The sequence below is a fragment of the Argopecten irradians genome, chromosome 7 (assembly GCF_041381155.1).
Source record: "Argopecten irradians isolate NY chromosome 7, Ai_NY, whole genome shotgun sequence".
NCBI lineage: Eukaryota > Metazoa > Mollusca > Bivalvia > Pectinida > Pectinidae > Argopecten > Argopecten irradians.
Window position 1 is genome coordinate 7,490,719 of NC_091140.1, and position 24,766 is coordinate 7,515,484.

The window sequence follows — 24,766 nt, forward strand, 5'->3', positions numbered from 1 at the left end:
AGACACTGGGCTTTTTTAAATAACAAAAAATAAAAAGAGTAGTGTTGATTAAGGGGGGACAACTAGTAGTAATTGGGCTGTGGGCTGTGTTTCTATGCAATTGTAACATATTACTTAAGCTTATACAGAACCTTTGAATATATACAGTCATTGATATAACATTTGTTATTTGGTCCTATACATTATATGCATGGATATTATTCAAGGCAAACCTAAACTAATACGGCGTTTTAAATTCTTAAAGTAAAGTATATCTGCATATAATATCGCCATCATGAGATTGTATCAATTTGTTTTCAATACATTTATTTGTGGGAGTGTATACCATTTAGAAGACATTGTAACGGTCTGTTAGTATGACAGGGGTATGTCGTGTTTATGTCGTATCTAACTTCCTGGTGCAGTGTTGACATTCGACGTATTTATAAATCCGTGGAGAGGATCATCTGGGAGCGTCCGCATGACCGAATGCTTTAGTTTTGTGAATATTGTAGACAATCGAGGTGAGTTGTATATTATAGTTAGCTTATCACTTCTTAATCCATTCTCAATATCGTAAACATATTTCTGTTGGTATAGATGTATATACATATATATATATATTATACAATTTAATACCGCTGTACACGGGCACATTTTACACCATATTCGGGAATACATAGTCCTGATCTAGGACACTTACCGACAATCCTCCATTAATATACTGTAAATCAACTTATTGTACGACTTGTCCACGGCAATTTAATTCCGCGATGTCACCTCCATTGTTTCCACTGTACATGTGCTTGAACATTTTTTGCGGCGATTCATTTTCGCGATTTCCAATAACCCGAGTTATTCGCGAAAGGTGGGGATGCAAAATCCGCCCACGACCCGAATTTTTTTCAAATTTTGCGGTGTTAAAGGTCTAGGTACATAACTATTTTATATGTGATTTTTTTATCTATTTTTTTTATTATTTAAAAAGGAAAGGGTCTAAAATGATGTTTTCTAATACTAGGCCTTTGGGTATGTGGCAATAGCTTACAAGGCGTGTCCATCTTATGAAGATATGTTTTATTTTTTAATTATTTCTGTTAATAAAATATACTTTATTCCTTTTTTATACCCATTTATAATGATGTTTTCTATTATTTTTTTTACTGCAAATTGATTTTTTAAGCAAACAATTCAAATTTTTTGGCAGGATAGTTATGAAGTCCATTACATTGTAGTTATGTAGTACAATAAATTGTAGTTATGTAGTACATAACATTGTAGTTATGTAGTACAATAAATTGTAGTTATGTAGTACATCGTATTGTAGTTATGTAGTGCATTACATTTGTAGTTATGTAGTACATTGCATTGTAGTTATGTTGGACATTACATTATAGTTATGTAGAACATTGTATTGTTGTTATGTAGTACATAGCATTGTAGTTATGTAGTACATTGTATTGTAGTTATGTAGTATATTGTATTGTAGTTATTTAGCACATGACATTGTAGTTATGTAGTGCATTACATTTTAGTTATGTAGTACATTGCATTGTAGTTATGTAGTACATTACATTGTAGTTATGTAGCACATTGTATTGTTGTTATGTAATGCATTATTTTGTAGTTAAGTAGTACATTGCATTGTAGTTATACATAGTACATTGTAGTTATGTAGTGTATTACATTGTTATAATGTAGTACATTGCATTGTAGTTATGTTGTACATTACATTATAGTTATGTAGCACATTGTATTGGTGTTATTCAGTACATCGCATTGTAGTTATGTAGTACATTGTATTGTAGTTATGTAGTACATTGTATTGTAGTTATGTAGCAAATGATATTATAGTTATGAAGTACATTGCATTGTAGTTATGTAGCACATTGTATTGTTGTTATGTAATGCATTATTTTGTAGTTATGTAGTACATTGCATTGTAGTTATGTAGTACATCACATTGTAGTTATGTAGTACATTGCATTGTAGTTATGTAGTACATTGCATTGTAGTTATGTAGTGCATTACATTGTAGTTATGAAGTACATTGCATTGTAGTTATGTAGCACATTGCATTGTAGTAATGTAGTATATTACATTGTAGTTATGTAGTACATTGCATTGTAGTTATGTATAGTACATTTTAGTTATGTAGTACATTACATTGCAGTTATATAGTACATTACATTGTAGTTATGTACCACAGTAAATTGTAGTTATATTGCACATTATGTTGTAGTTATGTAGTACATTACATTGTAGTTATGTAGTACATTGCATTGTAGTTATGTAGTGCATTACATTTTAGTTATATAGTACATTACATTGCAGTTATATAGTACATTACATTGTAGTTATGTAGTACATTACATTGTAGTTATGTAGCACATTGTGTTGTTGTTATGTTTTGCATTATTTTGTAGCTATGTAGTACATCGTATTGTAGTTATGTAGTACATTACATTGTAGTTATGTAGTGCATTACATTGTAGTTATGTATTACATTGCATTGTAGTTATGTTGTACATTACATTATAGTTATGTAGCACATTGTATTGTTGTTATGTAGTACATCGCATTGTAGTTATGTAGTACATTGTATTGTAGTTATGTAGTACATTGTATTGTAGTTATGTAGCAAATGATATTATAGTTATGAAGTACATTGCATTGTAGTTATGTAGCACATTGTATTGTTGTTATGTAATGCATTATTTTGTAGTTATGTAGTACATTGCATTGTAGTTATGTAGTACATTGTATTGTAGTTATGTAGTACATCACATTGTAGTTATGTAGTACATTGATGTAGTATGTGTTATGTAGTACATTGTATTGTAGTTATGTAGTACATCACATTGTAGTTATGTAGTACATTGTATTGTAGTTATGTAGTACATTGCATTGTAGTTATGTAGTACATCACATTGTAGTTATGTAGTACATTGCATTGTAGTTATGTAGTACATTGCATTGTAGTTATGTAGTGCATTACATTGTAGTTATGAAGTACATTGCATTGTAGTTATGTAGCACATTGCATTGTAGTAATGTAGTATATTACATTGTAGTTATGTAGTACATTGCATTGTAGTTATGTATAGTACATTTTAGTTATGTAGTACATTACATTGCAGTTATATAGTACATTACATTGTAGTTATGTACTACAGTAAATTGTAGTTATATTGCACATTATGTTGTAGTTATGTAGTACATTACATTGTAGTTATGTAGTACATTGCATTGTAGTTATGTAGTGCATTACATTTTAGTTATATAGTACATTACATTGCAGTTATATAGTACATTACATTGTAGTTATGTAGTACATTACATTGTAGTTATGTAGCACATTGTGTTGTTGTTATGTTATGCATTATTTTGTAGCTATGTAGTACATCGTATTGTAGTTATGTAGTACATTACATTGTAGTTATGTAGTGCATTACATTGTAGTTATGTATTACATTGCATTGTAGTTATGTTGTACATTACATTATAGTTATGTAGCACATTGTATTGTTGTTATGTAGTACATCGCATTGTAGTTATGTAGTACATTGTATTGTAGTTATGTCGTACATTGTATTGAAGTTATGTAACACAATACATTGTAGTAATGTAGTGCATTGCATTGTAGTTATGTAGCACATTGTATTGTTGTTATGTAATGCATTAGTTTGTAGTTATGTAGTACATTGCATTGTAGTTATGTAGTACATCACATTGTAGTTATGTAGTACATTGCATTGTAGTTATGTAGTACATTGCATTGTAGTTATGTAGTGCATTACATTGTAGTTATGAAGTGCATTGCATTGTAGTTATGTAGCACATTGCATTGTAGTAATGTAGTATATTACATTGTAGTTATGTAGTACATTGCATTGTAATTATGTATAGTACATTTTAGTTATGTAGTACATTACATTGCAGTTATATAGTACATTACATTGTAGTTATGTACTACAGTAAATTGTAGTTATATTGCACATTATGTTGTTGTAGTTATGTAGTACATTACATTGTAGTTATGTAGTACATTGCATTGTAGTTATGTAGTGCATTACATTTTAGTTATATAGTACATTACATTGCAGTTATATAGTACATTACATTGTAGTTATGTAGTACATTACATTGTAGTTATGTAGCACATTGTGTTGTTGTTATGTTATGCATTATTTTGTAGCTATGTAGTACATCGTATTGTAGTTATGTAGTACATTACATTGTAGTTATGTAGTGCATTACATTGTAGTTATGTATTACATTGCATTGTAGTTATGTTGTACATTACATTATAGTTATGTAGCACATTGTATTGTTGTTATGTAGTACATCGCATTGTAGTTATGTAGTACATTGTATTGTAGTTATGTAGTACATTGTATTGTAGTTATGTAACACAAGACATTGTAGTAATGTAGTGCATTACATTTTATTTATGTAGTACATTGCATTGTAGTTATGTTGTACATTACATTATAGTTATGTAGCACATTGTAGTACATTGTATTGTAGTTATGTAGCACATGACATTGTAGTTATGAAGTACATTGCATTGTAGTTATGTAGCACATTGTATTGCTGTTATGTAATGTATTACTTTGTAGTTATGTAGTACATTGCATTGTAGTTATGTAGTACATCACATTGTAGTTATGTAGTACATTGCATTGTAGTTATGTAGTACATTGCGTTGTATTATGTAGTGCATTACATTGTAGTTATGAAGTACATTGCATTTTAGTAATGTAGCACATTGTATTGTTGTTATGTAGTACATTACTTTGTAGTTATGTAGTACATTGCATTGTAGTAATGTAGTACATTACATTGTTGTTATGTAGTACATTGCATTGTAGTTATGTATAGTACATTTTAGTTATGTAGTACATTACATTGCAGTTATATATTACATTACATTGTAGTTATGTACTACAGTAAATTGTAGTTATATAGTACATTATGTTGTAGTTATATAGTACATTACATTGTGGTTATGTAGTGCATTGCATTGTCGTTATGTAGTGCATTACATTTTAGTTATATAGTACATTACATTGCAGTTATATAGTACATTACATTGTAGTTATGTACTACAGTAAATTGTAGTTATGTAGTACAGTACATGGTAGTTATGTAGTACATTACATTGTGGTTATCTAGTATATTAAATTATAGTTATGTACTATAGTAGATTGTAGTTATGTAGTACATTACATTTTAGTTATGTAGTACATTGCATTGTAGTTATGTAATACATTACATTGTAGTTATGTAGTGCATTACACTGTAGTTATGTAGTACATTGCATTGTAGTTATGTTGTACATTACATTATAGGTATGTAGCACATTATATTGTAGTTATGTAGTACATTGTATTGTAGTTATGTAACACATGACATTGTAGTTATGTAGTGCATTACATTTTAGTTATGTAGTACATTGCATTGTAGTTATGTAGTACATTGTATTGTAGTTATATAGTACATTGTATTGTAGTTATGTAGCACATGACATTGTGGTTATGAAGTACATTGCATTTTAGTTATGTAGCACATTGTATTGTTGTTATGTAATGCATTATTTTGTATAGTTGTGTAGTACATTGCATTGTAGTTATGTAGTACATCACATTGTAGTTATGTAGTACATTGCATTGTAGTTATGTAGTACATTGCATTGTAGTTATGTAGTGCATGACATTGTAGTTAAGTAGTATAATAAATTGTTGTTATGTAGTACATAACATTGTAGTTATGTAGTACATTACATTGCAGTTATATAGTACATTATGTTGTAGTTATATAGTACATTACATTGCAGTTATATAGTACATTGCATTGTAGTTATGTAGTGCATTACATTGTAGTTATGTAGCACATAACATTGTAATTATGTAGTACATTACATTGCAGTTATGTAGTACATTTTGTTGTAATTATGTAGTACATTACATTGTAGTTATGTAGTACATTGCATTGCAGTTATGTAGTGCATTACATTGTAGTTATGTAGTACATTGCATTGTAGTTATGTAGTGCATAACATTGTAGTTATGTAGTACATTAAATTGTAGTTATGTAGTACATAACATTGTAGCTATGTAGTACATTACATTGCAGTTATATAGTACATTTTGTTGTAGTTATGTAGTACATTACATTGTAGTTATGTAGTACATTGTATTGTAGTTATATAGTACATTGTATTGTAGTTATGTAGCACATGACATTGTGGTTATGAAGTACATTGCATTTTAGTTATGTAGCACATTGTATTGTTGTTATGTAATGCATCATTTTGTAGTTATGTAGTACATTGCATTGTAGTAATGTATAGTACATTTTAGTTATGTAGTACATTACATTGCAGTTATACAGTACATTACATTGTAGTTATGTACTACAGTAAATCGTAGTTATATAGTACATTATGTTGTAGTTATGTAGTACATTACATTGTGATTATGTAGTACATTGCATTGTAGTTATGTAGTGCATTACATTTTAGTTATTTAGTACATTACATTGCAGTTATATAGTACATTACATTGTAGTTATGTACTACAGTTGTAGTTATTTAGTACAGTACATGGTAGTTATGTAGTACATTACATTGTGGTTATCTAGTATATTAAATTATAGTTATGTACTATAGTAGATTGTAGTTATGTAGTACAGTACATTTTAGTTATGTAGTACATTGCATTGTAGTTATGTAGTGCATTACATTGAAGTTATGTAGCACATTGTATTGTTGTTATGTAATGCATTATTTTGTAGCTATGTAGTACATCGTATTGTAGTTATGTAGTACATTACATTGTAGTTATGTAGTGCATTACATTGTAGTTATGTAGTACATTGCATTGTAGTTATGTTGTACATTACATTATAGTTATGTGGCACATTGTATTGTTGTTATGTAGTACATTGCATTGTAGTTATGTAGTACATTGTATTGTAGTTATGTAACACATGACATTGTAGTTATGTAGTGCATTACATTTTAGTTATGTAGTACATTGCATTGTAGTTATGTAGTACATTACATTGTAGTTATGTAGCACATTGTATTGTTGTTATGTAATGCATTATTTTGTAGTTATGTAGTACATTGCATTGTAGTAATTCATAGTACATTGTAGTTATGTAGTGTATTACATTGTTATAATGTAGTACATTGCATTGTAATTATGTAGTGCATTACATTGTAGTTATGTAGTATAATAAAATGTTGTTATGTAGTACATAACATTGTAGTTATGTAGTACATTACATTGCAGTTATATAGTACATTATGTTGTAGTTATATAGTACATTACATTGCAGTTATATAGTACATTGCATTGTAGTTATGTAGTGCATTACATTGTAGTTATGTAGCACATAACATTGTAATTATGTAGTACATTACATTGCAGTAATGTAGTACATTTTGTTGTAATTATGTAGTACATTGCATTGTAGTTATGTAGTACATTGCATTGCAGTTATGTAGTGCATTACATTGTAGTTATGTAGTACATTGCATTGTAGTTATGTAGTGCATAACATTGTAGTTATGTAGTACAATAAATTGTAGTTATGTAGTACATAACATTGTAGCTATGTAGTACATTACATTGCAGTTATATAGTACATTTTGTTGTAGTTATGTAGTACGTTACATTGTAGTTATGTAGTACATTGCATTGTAGTTATATAGTACATTATGTTGTAGTTATGTAGTACATTGCATTGTAGTTATGTAGTACATTGCATTGTAGTTATGTAGTGCATTACATTGTAGTTATATAGTACATTACATTGCAGTTATATAGTACATTACATTGTAGTTATGTACTACAGTAAATTGTAGTTATGTAGTACAGTACATTGTAGTTATGTAGTACATTACATTGTGGTTATCTAGTATATTAAATTGTAGTTATGTACTACAGTAGATTGTAGTTATGTAGTACAGTACATTGTAGTTATGTAGTACATTACATGGTGGTTTTCTAGTACATTACAGTGTAGTTATGTAGTACATTGCATTGTAGTTATGTAGTGCATTACATTGCAACTATATAGGTCATTACATTGTAGTTATGTAGTACAGTAAATTGTGATTATGTAGTGTATTGCATTGTAGTTATGTAGTACATTACATTGTATTGATGTAGTGCAGTTTATTGTTGTTATGTAGTACAATCGTTATTGACAGATGGGGAATATTCTTTGAGATGAGCTACATATGTAGCTGCAGAATAATTGGCCTGACTACCTTTTTGATATTTTTTAAAGACCCACTTTGGTCTTGCTATCATTTTGATATTTGTTTATAGACATACTCTGCTGTTTTCAGATCAGGAGTTCAAGCAAGACCAGATCAAAATGAGTGCCCAGTATGCTGACTCGGGAAAGATAGATGTGTGGACAAATCGCACTAGTCACTTACAGAAGGGCTGTTACCAATCAACTCGAAAAGAGTATTATAGAATTAAATACCAACAAGGCCAGGCACTTTTCTTTCAATCACAGAACCTGAATATAAGTGTCTGTAAGGTCGCAAAGGCAGGAAGTACATTTTGGGCAATCGTGTTTTTAATAGTCGACAAGGGATTACCAGCCGCCGAAGCTTTCGGTATCTCAAGAAGTAAGATTCATGGATTAAGTAGTGGGCTGACCAAACATATGCCGCCTCATCCCCAGCCACTTGGTACAAAAGGAGTCGTTGTTTCCCGGGACCCCTACTCCAGATTATTTTCTGCATTTATAGATAAATTCTTTTTGTTGAGATTTCCACAAGCCGCACAAGCCCTCGCCCGATCACTGGGTAAAGGATACTTCATGACAGACGCCGGTAAGTGTGGATACGATGTATCATTCCAGGATTTTGTAGACAGTGAGACAACAAAAGCTCTTCAGGGAGCTAAAATTAACCGTCACTGGTGTCCTGTGTACACCTTATGTAGGGTTTGTGATGTTGAATATCAGTATGTTATAAAGCAAGAGACATTGACCAAGGACACAGAATACATCATGAGTCAGCTGGACATCAGTAACGATGTCAAAGCCACCCTGACCAACATGTTTCACGGGTCTGGTACCAATAAGGCAATGGAGGGCGTTATAGAAACCATGTGGAACGATCATGACAGTAAAACGATGCAAGCCTGTTGTAACAACAAACTTGCCTTCTTCATGAAAATGTGGGAAGGGTTTAAGATCCAGGGCTACATTAAAACTGATAAACCGTTTCCGATATCAACATTTAAGGATGAAAACAGTGTTAACCTTGAGACAATCACCAAGGCTGTTTTATCAGAGATGACAACCCACCCGCTATCAAGCACAGAACGAAAGGCGCAGCGGAGACAAGCGTTAGTAGAGGCATACAAAGTTATGCCTAAACGTATCCTATCTCAGATCCAGGAGATGTACAAGATGGACTTTTATCTATTTAGCTATGATATTAATCCACCAGTATGAGTAGTTGTTCAACTACATATTGATTAACGACCATCCTATGTATAATGTTCACGCCCTAAATAAGACCACTTTAACACTTATTTCCGCGAATCATCTTTGACGGGTTCCTAAGCATCATTGATATGACAGGCTGGGCTGTATATGCTACCTTTTACAAATGTTGGGAAAATAAAACGCCTGCAAATATTAGCAAGTTTACAGTAAAAAAGATGTTTTAATGGAAAATATGCCAATTATTTTCTTGTTGGTAAAGGTTTGGAGAAAGGATATTCGTTTTTGATTTATAAACATGCCTCATTTTTACGGCGATATCATGATATTTTGGAAAAAAGTAGTTTCAAATATGCTGTTAATTTGAAGCAAGTATTGTGGATTTGAAAATAATGTTAAGCCCTTGAGGTAATCAAGACATACATTTTCTCGTTTTTTGCCTTCCGTTGCAGAGAAAACTCACGTGACGCTACCCAAATTGGTACGCTACCCAAATTAGTATACTTTTAATATACATTGCATATGAAGCAGAATTGTTCAGTTTACAATCTATATTGACACTTACTGTCCTCAACAAATATTAAGGTGCTTAACAGTAACTGTGTCAATTTTTATATGTCATATTCTTTCCTGTTGCTTATTATCTCTATTTCAACATGAGAATAATGAAATTATGAAAACATTTGTGAAAAGACATCGTGCGACAACCCTAAAGACACTATACATATTCAAACACGGAAAACAACATTGCTGAATGGGATATTTTTGACAGCTATGTGACTTAAAGCCACTAAAAAATGTTTGAAATTTCCTTAAGGTTCATGTAATGGCTTTAACCAGTGATATTTTGCAAGCCTAAAACGCATTACTGTGCTGCTATTGAACAGAACTAATTTCATTAATTGTTGGTATATACCCTGACTAACTGTCAGTCTTACTGTTGATAAGTAATTTGTGAAGCTGCTTGTAAATTTCAGTAAAAAAAGAGAAAAATGTATATTTCTGGAGAAGACATAGAACTCGTGTGAATTGCATTGATGGCACCAAATAAACATGCTATCGTGTTCAGTAGTGACTATGCCAGGTACTCCAACAGTTTGTTTGGCAAAATCGGACCAGCGAATAGCGCAGGAGCCTATTGTTGTAAATACAAATGGCTGTTTAAATGGCGGATCACAAATATAGCATATAAGAAGACATATTTTAATTGATACAAGTGCTCTTATATACACTATAAGGTACTCTGAAAATGACAAGAAGAATATTTACGAAAAAATAGTTAAAATGTGGACTTTGAGGCTCTTTCCGGAAATTTGCATTTTTCACCCCAAACAGATTGTTTGAACTATTTTTTTCGTGAAGAGTCTTCTTGTTATGTTCAGAGTACCTTATGGTGTCTATAAAAACATTTGTATCAATTGAGATGGCTTCTTATATGGTGGTGTACCATTTTGGGTACTAAAAACTACTGAAATACAGGACTGGACCGGGCATGCTTCAAAGCTCTCTATTTAAAATATATGCATTGTAGACAAGTAAACAAATCATAAAATTAAAACTGGAGGCATCTCTTTGTGGAATGTTAAAAAGCAAAATCTGGATTCAAGCATACATGTTCGTTAAAAATTTTAACATTTTTTTTTCAAAAGTTTACCAATTTGGGTAGCGGCAAGTTAACGAGTTTCTTTATATAAAGTAAGCATTTCTACATCAATTGAGAAGCTAAATACAACGAAGGTTTTCCCCCAGAAAATCTGTCTTGATAAGTAATAAATATAAAACAGGTTCATTTTCAATGATTTTATTGATAAAAGCATAACACAAAGGATTGGATATCAGAAGAATTGGACGCCATGCAAAGACTACGTCCTTCCTACTTACAAATGTAGGCAACTTGAATAGAATTCACGATCATTACAAATCAATTAGATACTTCAATGTAGACTCGGTAAGGAAACATTTTGTTTTTTAGTTTAATCGCACATCAAGTGATACTATTTATATAGCTTAAGGATTTATTTAAGTATATTATAATACGCCGTTTTCGGAATACAACATTCAGTCAGTTTATTAAATGTGACTTTCATCACCACGTGACTTTATTTAGGGCACATCTGAAACGACATGGCGGCATATGTATTGATTGTTCATCATTGGAAAATTACATATTATGACAGAACATTTCAAATTGATTATCATAACATTTTGTATCACATATAACCTAATATGCACGAAAATTGAATTTAGACGCTTCACAAGAAAATATGACATGTAAATTACGGCAGTTGGAAATCAACGGTATCTGACGTCTCACCAACAAATATTTTTTATAACTTACCTTGGTACTTTTATCCAAAAAGAAACACAAAACATAACAATTTATCTTAGTTGTGTTATCGAGCAAGTATATTGATATTCTCTGCCTATAAATGTTACCGCCATGACGGAAAACTGTGCCCTAATGTTTTCGCGGTCACATGACCAAATCAACGTTTTCTACCTCCTACCCAGAAGAGTTCCTTGTATCCCGGAATCGGCGTATTGATTTGCCTGAAGTCTTTTCGAGCATTCTGTAGTCTCCCTTGTAAACTCATTTAAGTCTCAATAGCTGTTTAATCCTTAAACCGATGGACGACCCCAGTCTCTAAATATCTAGGTATGAAGTTCAAAGCTAAACAATTAACACTATCAGCTCTTAGTGTTGTACGAATCCATCGAAAACGGGACAGACTGAGTATATTTGTATACCAGTCCTAATAAAATGGTACGTTCTTAAGTATAATAACCAGTTCTAACATCATTATATGTTGAATGAAACCAATCATCGTGATTCAATAAATATAATCATCCTACACTTCGTGTTTGTGATACAAATGTTATTAAAATTATGTACAAAATGACAGTAGATTACTAGAGTTCAGTACAATTATGCTGGCAGTACAGTCGGTACTTTGTCATATAACAAAACTACGAGATATACATCAAGCACAAAGAACACACGTACATATATGTACATATATCACTCATTTCAAGTGGGCTTCTGAATAATTGAATAACCAAATATTGTTGTAAGACGGTCTTCCCCTTCAACAAAACACACATGAAACAAACATGATCACCTGATATCAAATTAACAAGATAAGATAAATAACACACAAATAAAATACCAACGAATGTTTTTTTTCGTATGATGTAAAACTGTTAAGTCAGAATAATTGGTAACAATGAACGAACAGTAAAAACGGCCTTTCCATCGCTGACCAATGTAAAAATAATTTTGATTTGTTGGCTGTTCTCTTACTTCTTTTCATTCCATATTGAACGTAATTTCCTACCGTCAACACTGTAATCTGTTACATCTACAGTGTTACACTGCCTTTAACGTTTTAGTGCACAAATGATAGTAATATGCACAAGATTTACGTCTGGGTGACATTTTCAGAGGGTGCTTTTGTTCATTTAAATGATTTTTTTACCTTTCGGTCACATTTATTATTGTTTTAATCAAACGATCTATTAATGTGATCTTATCATTCAGTTAATACAGATGTAGGATGAGTTGTGAAGGTAATTATGTGAGATATATTGCTCTTATGATTGATCATGGTCAAATCTGTACGCTACTACGCAAAGTAAGAGAAAAGCTAGTATATTAATTCTGACAATTGGTACAACATTATAGTTTTGCATATAATCGAAAGTTGACAGTACGCCACTATTTCAATTAAGAGACACGGAAATGTGTTAATAATTAGCATATGGACGAATCTACCTGCCGTTTACAATTTTGTAAGGGATTTATACACGTAGGATATTGTTGTGGCGGTGTCATTGACGTTAATTAGAATAAAGGTCGACATGTCAGTACAGTACTGTTATTGGTGGAAGAATTTATTCTGATTTATGATTTCATGTAATACTTGCGTTACAGGTTTTGTGATAATATATCTATGTGGTGACTTTAACAAGGTCGAGCTGTTATTAAATGCTGTAATTCGAGAAAACTGAGTGCCAATTGACGCAATGGGGCGACCCGTGTAAATAATTAGGATCTAGAAGACCTTTGGCGAATAGTTGGTTGGATGAGGAGCTTCCTCTAAGAGTAAAGTTTATTTAAGGACGGCCAGTCATGTATGTGAAGCGTTGTATGTGAGTGAGTATTCCATTTTATAGTCCTATTTAACCCAAGAAATATCATTATCTTTATTTTCCTCCACAATGAAGAGTACCTAATGATAATATTTCTATAATACACGTGTACAACATGGAAAAATATGTACAAAATTAGAGAGAGAGAGAGAATAGGGGGAGAATACACAACATAATTATTATAAATCAGAGAAAGAGAGAAGAGGGCATAATTCTCTCAGATATTTCTATAACAAAATATTTTCAATATATATATATTTATAAAGAAATGCACGAGTAAGTTTTGCACTGATTGTAAATCAGCTACATACACAAATTGAAAATCTTTTTTTAAAAGTATACAACGATATCAATCTGAATTATTCCATATCATACCTTTCCATTGAATAGCCCAATGGACCTCCTAATAATGCATGTAGTAGCTCGAAATCTGAGAGGAGTATAAATAATTTAAAGTCTATACTTGTGACTGATACAATTGAACATATGAAATAATCTCTTATTTGTTCAGTTCATGAACAAGTTACAACAATATGACTAACAATATCAATGTAAAAGAGTCCACAACAGTGACATAATATTACAGAATTTTCTAAATGGACAGACACAATCATTTTCATAATATCTTTTACGTATTAAAGGCAATTTGGATGACGTAGAGCTAATTTCCAAAGGTAATGAAGGTTTAGACAATCGTGTAATGATAAGAATCGTGTGAATTCTGCGTCTTTTGACATTTTCAATTTCCATGCATTTGTTTCATACATAGTTACAGATTTGTGGACTAATGCCTTCCAACAATATCTAGAAGGAAAAGATCAATCGTCGAAAAATTTTGAGACATATTCATATAAGTTGTATTTCATAAGTATTTTGGTAATGTCTAGAATAAAACCTTTTTGAACATACGTTTCGTAAACCTTCGAAATTGACCCTGTGTATGTAACATTGAACTCTGGATATATGTTTTTGACTCGGCCACTATTTGCTTTAACGTAAAAAAATGTACCAAATCCCATCATTTGTGTTTGCTATCTTATGTCAGTTTGCCATGTTATATTCCACATATGAAGAACAGTTTCTCGTCACACTCATAACTGCTGAGCCCATCATTCGTCAAAACAACACACTGACCACTGGTGGTAGTCGGACTAGATGACCACAGATTGTCTGGAATGGTCCAGTTCTCGCCATACTGCCAAACTCCAGTAGTGTTGCTACCTCCTACGTAATACGGTCCTTCGTGCCCTGGGTACAAAAATAGTGTCAATAATTTGTATTGATGCAAGTAACGGATATTTGAATTATTATTACATGGATGTTTTTATTCGAGGGTGTTACATTTCACTTGAAGATTAATAGGATGTTATTTACTTAACCATTGTTAACCATTGCATTGAATTATCTCCCCTTGTTTGTAATTGTATCAAGAAAAGTAGAATACTTCAAACTACATACGTACTTAATTTTGCGGTAACCTGACAATTATTTCAACATACTTAAAATGCACAATTTTTAATTTGACATGAACATGATGTCTCCTTCTCATGAAGGTTGAGATTCCTTGTTGACATATTTTGTAGCATTTAATTCACTGACAGTCTTGCTGATCGCAATCCTGTTCTGAATTAATCTAATAATTCATTTAATGATTACTGTACATGAATCGACCCTGTTCAACTTCCATTTGCTGATTACTGAGTATGATCTTGTTCTAAGATCCCTCACTGGATTTATTGAGGTTGTCCTAAATGTAGATAGTGATTATTATGATTGTAACGGTTCGATATTTTTCTATGTACTTACTGAGTACTGTGCTGGAGTTGATTTTGGTCTGAACACTGTCTAACTGTGGAATGGTGCTGATAATAAGCAGGTCCGCGGAATAATTACTGCAAAACAGGGCTGCCTCGAGTTGGGTCTTCCTTGATGTGTAAACTCTGTACATCAGTACAGCTGTAACGTCCTGTTCGTAGTCGGTAAGCATTCGAGTCAGCCCTTCAAATAATAACAAAAATATTACATTATCACAATGAGTGTTCACAGTGTTAGATTTAAAGTGGGTCCCGTGATGAAATAGTCCATAACAGAAATCGTACCTAGTTACAAATGAAGCAGGGGTCTGGTGAAGAGACTTAACTACAGAGAAATGAATTATCAAATAGGAAATAATAATTAGATATTACATGGAAATGTAATTTCAAATATTCATTTTCCTGTCAATAGAAAAAATAAAATCTTTGATATCCAGATTTGAATAAGAATATACAATATTTGAGAAGAAGATAACAATGTATAATTTTTACTCTCAATGAAATCTCTAATTAATTGCAGAAATATGTCCGTGTCGCGTTGATTGAAACGTACCGAAATTGAAAAAATAGAACGATCGCCTCTCCAGAAGGGGCTGTAGATGTCTTTCCCTTTGTAAAACATTTCCATAAATGTTTGTCTCGTAGCCAACACACTGCCCAGTCTCCGTATCCACTGAGAAAGTTACACACGACTTCTGACCAAAACAAAGCTTGCCACAATCAAGTTGTGTGACAATGTTGTTACCGATAACGGTCCCCTCCTCGGGTAGGTCCTGTACAGCCAAGGGCACAAATTGGAAGGACTTCAAGTTGTCACCCTTAAACCTATCAACTGGTAAAATAGTATTCGATTATGAAATGTGTTTTCGAGTTATTTGATGTTAATCAGATTTCTAATTTCTAGTTACAATCGTAGCATAGTATCGTAAATGTTATTTAAGGAAGGTCAACACCCTTTTACGATGATGTGATGTGAAAACTGATTGTGTGTATCTGTATACATCGTTTATTTCAAAAATGTTTATTGATAATACAAGACTTATAAACGTAAATGTACATGTAGTATAAATCATAAAATAATTCAGTATTATCAAATGGATCAGAATTAAAGACAAAATAGTGCTATTAAATGTAGTGTGTCTAATATGTCACATGTTGTTCAAAAGTTCCCCTTTGACTAATCGTCTTTTCTAATACATATATACTTTTGGATGGAAATAATTAATAGAGTCTTACACGGGTCTGTCAGGTGGACAGGGATATCTCAATCCTAGTGAAAGATTTTAGCTAGTCAACCCGAGGCTTGCCGAGAGTTGACGTTCACAATCTTTCATGAGGGTTGAGATATCCCTGTCCATCTGACAAACCCATGTTTGATTCTTTTTTCCCATACTTAAACGAAATATGATGAAAATACAGTTATATAGAAACATTTCCAAAGCGCCGCCAACATAGGAATGTCGCAATGCGTCAAAATCAATGACGTCGTCGATAATAGACACCGCATCTAATGATGACGTCACGTCATTGTCTAACGCGTGTTAGCTGTCTTTTCTTTACCACGTTAAAAGACAGAGTTATCTTTTCCCTAGCAACCCTGGGATGGGATAACCCTTTATCCCATACTTCACAGGGATATCCTGTGGTTGCAAGGGTAAAAATAACTCTATCTTACACAGGGGGGTGTAAGACAGCTCACACGCGCTAGACAATAACGTGAAGTCATCAATAGATGCGGCTTAACTGCGGCGCACATTGTAGATGGCGTCATCAATTTTGACGCATAACAATGTTCCTGCGATTATGGCGCGATGAAAAAGCAGGAGACCAATTGGAATTTCATCATTTTTTCTACGTAAGTATGGCAGAAAAAGAATCAAACATGGGTCTGTAAAGTGGACATTTATATCTCAACCCTCGTGAAAGATTTTGGCCGTCAACCCTCGGAAAGCCTCGGGTTGACCGGCCAAAATCTTTCACTCGGGTTGAGATGTAAATGTCCACTTCACAGACCCATGTACGATTCTAATATTCTCTTACCCCATACAGGGATATCCACAGTTTTACCGGTGTTTTCTATTTCACCCTAGGGTAAAGACAAGCTACACGAGATCTTTGCACGTGCTCAACAATTGTATGACATCACGACAACAGTATCATGACTTCGCGATAATAGTATTATAACGTCACCACAACAATTAAATGACGTCACAAAGACGACGAAGACGACGACGTATTGAGGTTACGTCATCCTCGCTTACATAAGTGACATGTTTATAAAAGACACAAAGTGGTGCACGAGGTAAGAGAACAAGAATCATTCATCCTCTTTGAGAAGAGACAGGAGATCTCAACCCCCGGGATAAGATTCTTAAGCTGTCAAACACTCGGCAAAACCTCGTGTTTGACAACTTTAGAATCTTACCCCTCGGGTTGAGATTATCCTGTCTCACCCCAAAGGGGGTGAAAGATTCTATTAGTCAAGTATGGGAGAATAAAAATCCTATGGCGGTGTCCTTGTGATTTTGAACTACTGTGTATCAATATAGTTATTTACCATGCATAAGATAAGCTAAATCAATATCTCCAAGTTGTTTGTCTGATGAGTATGTTTTTTGCAGGATTTACAAAACCATTGTGTTCTTGAACATAATGTAAAAACATCCTGTGATGTTATCCATTGTGTTCTTTAAGATAATGTAAAAACATCCTGTGATGTTATCCATTGTGTATAACAGATGCATAGTTTCACTATCTCACTATCCAACGATGGTTAGTTGTATAGTTTACTACCAAACAGTATTAACGTTTGATAGTCAAATATCCACAACAGTTCCAATTAAGTGATAAATATGCATGATTTTGAAGTATTGAGAACAAGAAACGACTATGGGACAAAGATTCATTTTATTGTGGTAGACATGTAAGTAAAATATATATTATTTGTAAATGTACGTACATGTATTGTGTTAGTCTAAAATTAAAAAAAATCAATTAATTGATGCATATCCCTTCTTCCTATTAATTTGTTCTAAATTATTCTTTAAGTAGAATGAACATTTAGTACAAATCTAAGTGTTCAAATTTTTAAAGGTATGTTTCGTTCCAAATCATGAATTGTATTCCAAGAACATGTTTGCTCCTTTTAATTTATAATTCTCTCATCATAAATATCAATGAAAATATGGTCTTTCGATGTTAATATCTTGATTATCACTATAAACTGCATTGTTATTCCATTCTGGTTCGATGACCACGTAATTGTGATATGACAAATGTTATGCACGTGTACTGGGTCGCGACCAGTTACTGTGATTTTTCGAGGTTCTTTAAGGATTTTATCAAAACTAATGCACAGAAGGCGTTGAAAATCGACATGAATTATCTTTAGTCAAGGATACTTCAGTAACAATAGTCATTTTCAAACTTGATAATAGGTTCTTTGACCAGGGGCCATTTATTTTCACCCCTAATTGGTACAGTTGTTGATAACTACAGGACCAGTTTCCGTGATTTCGAAATAAAAAGGAAATGCGCTTTTAAATATCTGCTAGTTGGACCAAACCTTGGTATATATTTCAATAAAGCGACCAACATCCATTTGATATCTTTTGGGATCCAGTGACGGATCGAAAACATCACAAAAAAGACTGTCTAAAGGTGCGTTCAATAGGTGACCGGGGAATCACTAAAAGTAGGATTCAGCTCTGGGTAGGAGTTAATTTTACAAACAAAGGTGTAAACGACCTGAAACTTACAGAAATTCAATAAATACATATAAACTTATTTTGGTTTAAAAAAGTAAACACAAGACGTATGCGCCAGGTAAAAACTACCTTCTATTTTACGATCCTGTCCATCCATGCCCGATCGCTAACTTGCCGTATACACATGATTTCGCATACTTTGACCTACTTTGATGCAGACGTTTTTTGAAAAAGATTGACAAACAAAGTAAACGATGATTAATATTCAAGTAAGTCATGATTTCAAGCTATCCCCTGATGTGATTTTAAAAGGAAGACGTAGATTTGTTAGCAATATCGGTTATAAATGAACATTTTTTGTTGTTGAATGAACACTTGCTTGCCTACCGTAATTTCAAAAAATTCCAAAAAAAATTGTGAGGCAGAAAGAACATGCGCGGAAATCACGGTAACTGGTACATCACGGTAACTGGTACATCACGGTAACTGGTACATCACGGTAACTGGTACATCACGGTAACTGGTACATCACGGTAACTGGTACATCACGGTAACTGGTACATCACGGTAACTGGTACATCACGGTAACTGGTACATCACGGTAACTGGTACATCACGGTAACTGGTACATCACGGTAACGGGTACATCACGGTAACTGGTACATCACGGTAACTGGTACATCACGGTAACTGGTACATCACGGCAACTGGTACATCACGGTAACGGGTACATCATGGTAACTGGTACATCTCGGTAAATTGCACATCGCGGTAACTGGTAAATCACGGTAACGGGTACATCATGGTAACTGGTACATCACGGTAATTGATACATCACGGTAAATTACACATCACGGTAACTGGTACATCACGGTAACTGGTACATCACGGTAACTGGTACATCACGGTAACTGGTACATCACGGTAACGGGTACATCACGGTAATTGGTACATCACGGTAACTGGTCGCGACCAAGTACCTATATATAAAACTTGTATATGTTCATCAGACCATAGAATAAACGTCTATTCAACTATCCAACAGTTGGATAGTTGAATTGTTGCAATGTTTGAGGGGTTTAAAAGGGGATGCGAAGTTGAAAAAAAACACAAGCTGATGTAGAATAGGCCAGAGAAAACACCCTATCTGTAGCCCTTGATAGGTGTGTATGGCCTATTCTACACCAACTCGTGGTTTATCCTATAAATACTCAGTGAAACATCCATTTTTTAAATTGCGTTCGGAAAAGCACCATATGTTATTTCTAAATACCTGAATTTGGAGATGAAAATACTCTGCATTTCACACTTTTCAAAGCTTTGAAGAAACAACCGAATGACGGTCCAAAGGTATAGAAACCACATGCAATTTGCTTGGTTCTTTTTTGCAATTTTGTTATTTTCAGAATTTCTAGTTACTTAAATTTTCAGTTCAGCATTCACTTCTCAATGGTTGATCATGCGATAGTTTGAGCACGCTAGGATGAAAGGATACCAAGTCGTTTCAAATGAATTTGGCCTTTATTCAAGGTCACACGGGTCAAATAAGCTAAAATCTATAAACGACTTCTAAATAACCAAGATCCCAAGAGATCTGATTTTGGGTCCGTTGCACGCTTGGATGATGGGCTACTATGTTTGTTCAAATAAATAAAGTTGACCTTCTTTCAAGGTCACGGGGGTCAAATAGGCGGAAACATATTTAAACGACTTCTTAACAATCAAGAGTTCTACATACCTGTTTTTTGGGCCTGTTGCATTCTGGGATATTGGGCTACAACGTTTGTTCAAATGAATGACCTTGGCCTTCATTCAAAGTCATAGGGGTCAAATAGGCTAAAATGTTAATTTGTTCGTGTGTTTATGTGTTTGTCCTAATGAAATCATAGCTGAAAGTATGTTCGTTTTATATCAATGTCTGTCCTGTGTGGACGTAAGGATGTGTGAATAGACAGATGATACCGTTGGCAATTGAGAGTATCGAGGATGCGTACGTACATAAAAGTCGTTCACCATCGTGTACGTAGCTAAACAGCATACGAGTATAATACAAGCTACATCTTGTGTAAAATATCACAAGAATTATGATAAGATAAGGTTTCGTAAAATTTAACCTAAAGTTCCAAACTGCGTTGTGTGTGATAAACTGCATCGCAGATCACACAGCTGGGCGCACACTGTTTTTAGTAAGTAATGCGACCATACGATCACCGTAAACAACGTTGTTTATCAAAAGTTACAGTATCACACATCATCGTGACACACTGGGTTCGGATACTGTAACACGTGTTGCTGAGGGGAGGCAGTAACATCTTAAAGTTCGATATAAAACAAAATGCTGTTCTCCAGCTATTTTCTTTCTTGCTTATTCCGCATCCCTGCTCTTTCTAATCTTAAACGCCCATTGTTAAAATTGTGTAAGCCCGGTTTTATTTTGTGTTCGGGACGTTGTGGGGGAGATAATTTTAACTCTAATTGTACGAGTTATTCCCCTTGGTCAGAGATTTTTACGAGTATAAGAAAATGAGAATGAACGTGGAAGTGTGGCTTCAAGTACTAGAAAATAGTTTATTCGAAATGTCTTTGTATAGAAGATCGAAAGGTGCCTGATAGGCGTAGCCACAGAGTCAATATCATACTGGTCTCTTTCGTTCTGACCGCCACGGGAAGAAATGGGTCCCATAGACTATATGTACATGTATAAGGGAGCAAGGCCGCGTGTAAATTACAGGCACCGGGGTTTTGAACCTATGCGACACAATATTTATACACAATACTTTTTCAACCCAATTTAGTTGTAATATCGAGATTCCCTTGCCAGAAACAGACTTAAAAGAATTTCAAAATTCCTTTGCAAAGGTAACATCTACATGTATAGTCCGACCCACAAATTAAATCTGGGGTCCTTTCATTGTCCACTTGTAAATGTGTGTAATCCGCTACGAAGTACATCTCAATATAACAGAATCAGTTTCTGTTAGTTTCAAATGTATACTTCATATAGATATAAGCCATGACATGAATACACCAATTTTTTTTCAATTCCAATCCCATTAAAGAAGGGAACTTGATTTCCTCACCAGACTACTTTTACAGATGGAAAGAAGGATACGTGTAAACCAATAATAAGCTTGATAATCATCATTTTATTCGTCAGATCGTTCTTTGTTCTTTTGTTCGTTCGCTAGTTATTTCTTTCTTTCATCTGTTCTTTCGTTCATTCAACCGAATTAAAACAAAGGGAAAGCGTATTAAAGTGATCGTATGTTCGTTAATATATTATTAATTTCATTACCTGGATGGAAATCCCGTGGTTTGATCGCGATGAAATCTGCTTATAGTTGTCCGTGTCATTAAACACTATTACTAAACTTACTAAATGTATGCTACTTAAAATCAGTTACCGATATGATTATATAAGCTCTAATGTAGACCTTACCTGGGTCGGCAGTGTTACACCCTAGGAAATCGACTTGAAGATGTTTGCTCCAAACGTAAATATGAATCAATGTGGTATTAAATGATTCGAAGCCAAGTGGATAGTACTCCGGTTTGCTGGAACCAGGATGATACAGGTACTGAAAAGATATAGTATTAGGCCATGGGCTAGGAGGGTCCCACATCCACCCCCCCCCCCCCCCCCCCCCCCCCAAAAAAAAAAAACTCCAAACAAATATTTTTCTGAACCCTTATGACCCACTGATCACAAATCAAAATGTTAACATTGCATAAATTGGGGTGAACTTCCGGTTATGACGTCATCAAGATAGCCACCATGTCGAATTTCACTGAAAAATGAAAAATAGTCATAACATTGACATTTTGCAACTGAAGTAGACAAATGAGGTATCGAAATGACCACAATAGAACAACGAATACATGTCAGGACCAAATAATCCAATACAGTGTATATGTAATGATTTGTACGCAGGAAATGAAGAGATGACAAAAAAAGGATTTTAAGCTCAAAATGGTAATTTTTCAGCATTTTTTTTTTCATATTTGGCTTGACGTAGCAAAAGTTTTTCCAAACAACAAATTATTCGTAATCAGTTATTTGACCTCATTTTTGGATCAATCGGTTAAAACAACAACAAAAATATATAGAAATGCAAAAGAGAATTGTTGTTATACCATCATTTGATTTACAAAACACCACCGGATGCGGCATATGGTTGTTATTTTTTTCCAAACGGCTGACACTACAGTTTCCTGATGTCTTGGAATTTCCTGAATATAACATTGACTATTGACGATTTATATCTTACCAAATTTGAATTAAAAGTTGGCTGAATATCTAAGTGGGACTTCAAAATAATCCATTTTCATGTTCGAAATATTGTAGACTAGTAGCCTCTCAAACCTGAATTATTACAGCAAAACGCTAACTAATAGCTATAGGGTATCAAATTAAAGTTCCGTAAATACCATGACACTTTTCTAAACATATTGTGTCTTTTAGAATGAGCATATCCATTGTTTATTCCCTGGGTATAACGTAAGTAAATGTTATATGGTTACTACAGTGTCACATATTTCTTTCACTAGTTCTTAATGCTAATCATTTTCGTTGTGCGTGCTTTCTCGCCAGAGTGTCGTCTTCGACCTCGATGACCTGATGTGACATTACATTACCGGGTTACCGTCATGGTTCTAACTTGTCAACCGTCCATGGTCAGAGTTAACATCAGAAACATCGGATTCAGGGATGTGAGAACTCTTCCTGTTCCCAACCTAGTTTCACCTAGATTCACATATCGTATAGGATGTTCCAGACTTCCACAGCATGATGGAAAAGACAACAGATCCACATTCTGCGGAGGGTTGAGTTGGTTCTCCTTAATTCGTATGAAGCACAATTCCTCATTCTAGGAGATTTCAGAAAAGATGGCGATGACGTCACACAAAGGTACATCCGGGCGCTCAAAGGTACAACTCCATATAGCTGTACACATTAACATTTGGGAACACAGCCGCTTGCGATGTTTGTTTACATTTTATTGTAATAAAATGTACGGCAATCCGAGAAATGTTGCTTTATTTTCATTTCAAAAAGTGTAAATTAAAATATGTAACAGTAATATATAGATATAAACATATGATATTTATATATTTCACTTTGTTTATACTCCATTTTCGACCGCCCACGAGAAAAACAAGGTCGCCGTTACCGTATAAACTTTGACAGAATATTGCAAATATCGGCTTGAAATTACATATTAAATTTAATCTTTTTTAAAATTAAATTAGTTCCCCAAAATATCATAATATCATTTTAAAAAGCGATTACTGTTTTCTAAGTCTTACATGGTAAAACACCAAATTACAATTTGTGATTATGACAAAATTAAAATTTGCTTTCGTAGATTACCCCAAGCGCACGACAGCCATATTACTGTACGTACTGTCGACATCCCGAATTTCAACCTTTTTCAGAGTCACCAAATTATTCTTGTATTCTTGATAACTTTTTCGTCAAAAATTTTGGAATAGAATTCATGATATACAAATGAGTCAGTTTATAGTTACTTTTAATGATATTTTCAAACAAAACTTTAAGTATTTTAGTATTCTCGAAGCCTTGTGCAATGTGTCCTGGTCGGCATTTCAGTACTAAGATCTGTATTTATAAAA

The 24,766-nt window shown here is 33.4% G+C and overlaps 2 protein-coding genes across 2 annotated transcripts; one reads left to right on the plus strand and one right to left on the minus strand.

Annotated features, from left to right (window-relative positions):
* The first annotated feature begins 271 nt into the window (after nt 1-271).
* Nucleotides 272-10,597, plus strand: LOC138327431 (carbohydrate sulfotransferase 9-like). The gene is made up of 2 exons (XM_069273513.1): nt 272-503; nt 8,345-10,597. Exons 1-2 carry the CDS (start codon nt 461-463, stop codon nt 9,469-9,471), a joined length of 1,170 nt encoding a protein of 389 aa, XP_069129614.1. The 5' UTR covers nt 272-460; the 3' UTR covers nt 9,472-10,597.
* Nucleotides 10,598-11,253: 656 nt separating this feature from the next.
* On the minus strand, nt 11,254-23,781 carry LOC138326838 (uncharacterized). The gene is made up of 5 exons (XM_069272837.1): nt 23,776-23,781; nt 22,572-22,710; nt 15,979-16,257; nt 15,418-15,609; nt 11,254-14,859 (listed from the first exon to the last, which is right to left on the minus strand). The coding sequence occupies exons 1-5, from the start codon at nt 23,779-23,781 to the stop codon at nt 14,666-14,668; spliced, it is 810 nt and encodes a 269-aa protein (XP_069128938.1). The 3' UTR covers nt 11,254-14,665.
* Nucleotides 23,782-24,766: the final 985 nt, after the last annotated feature.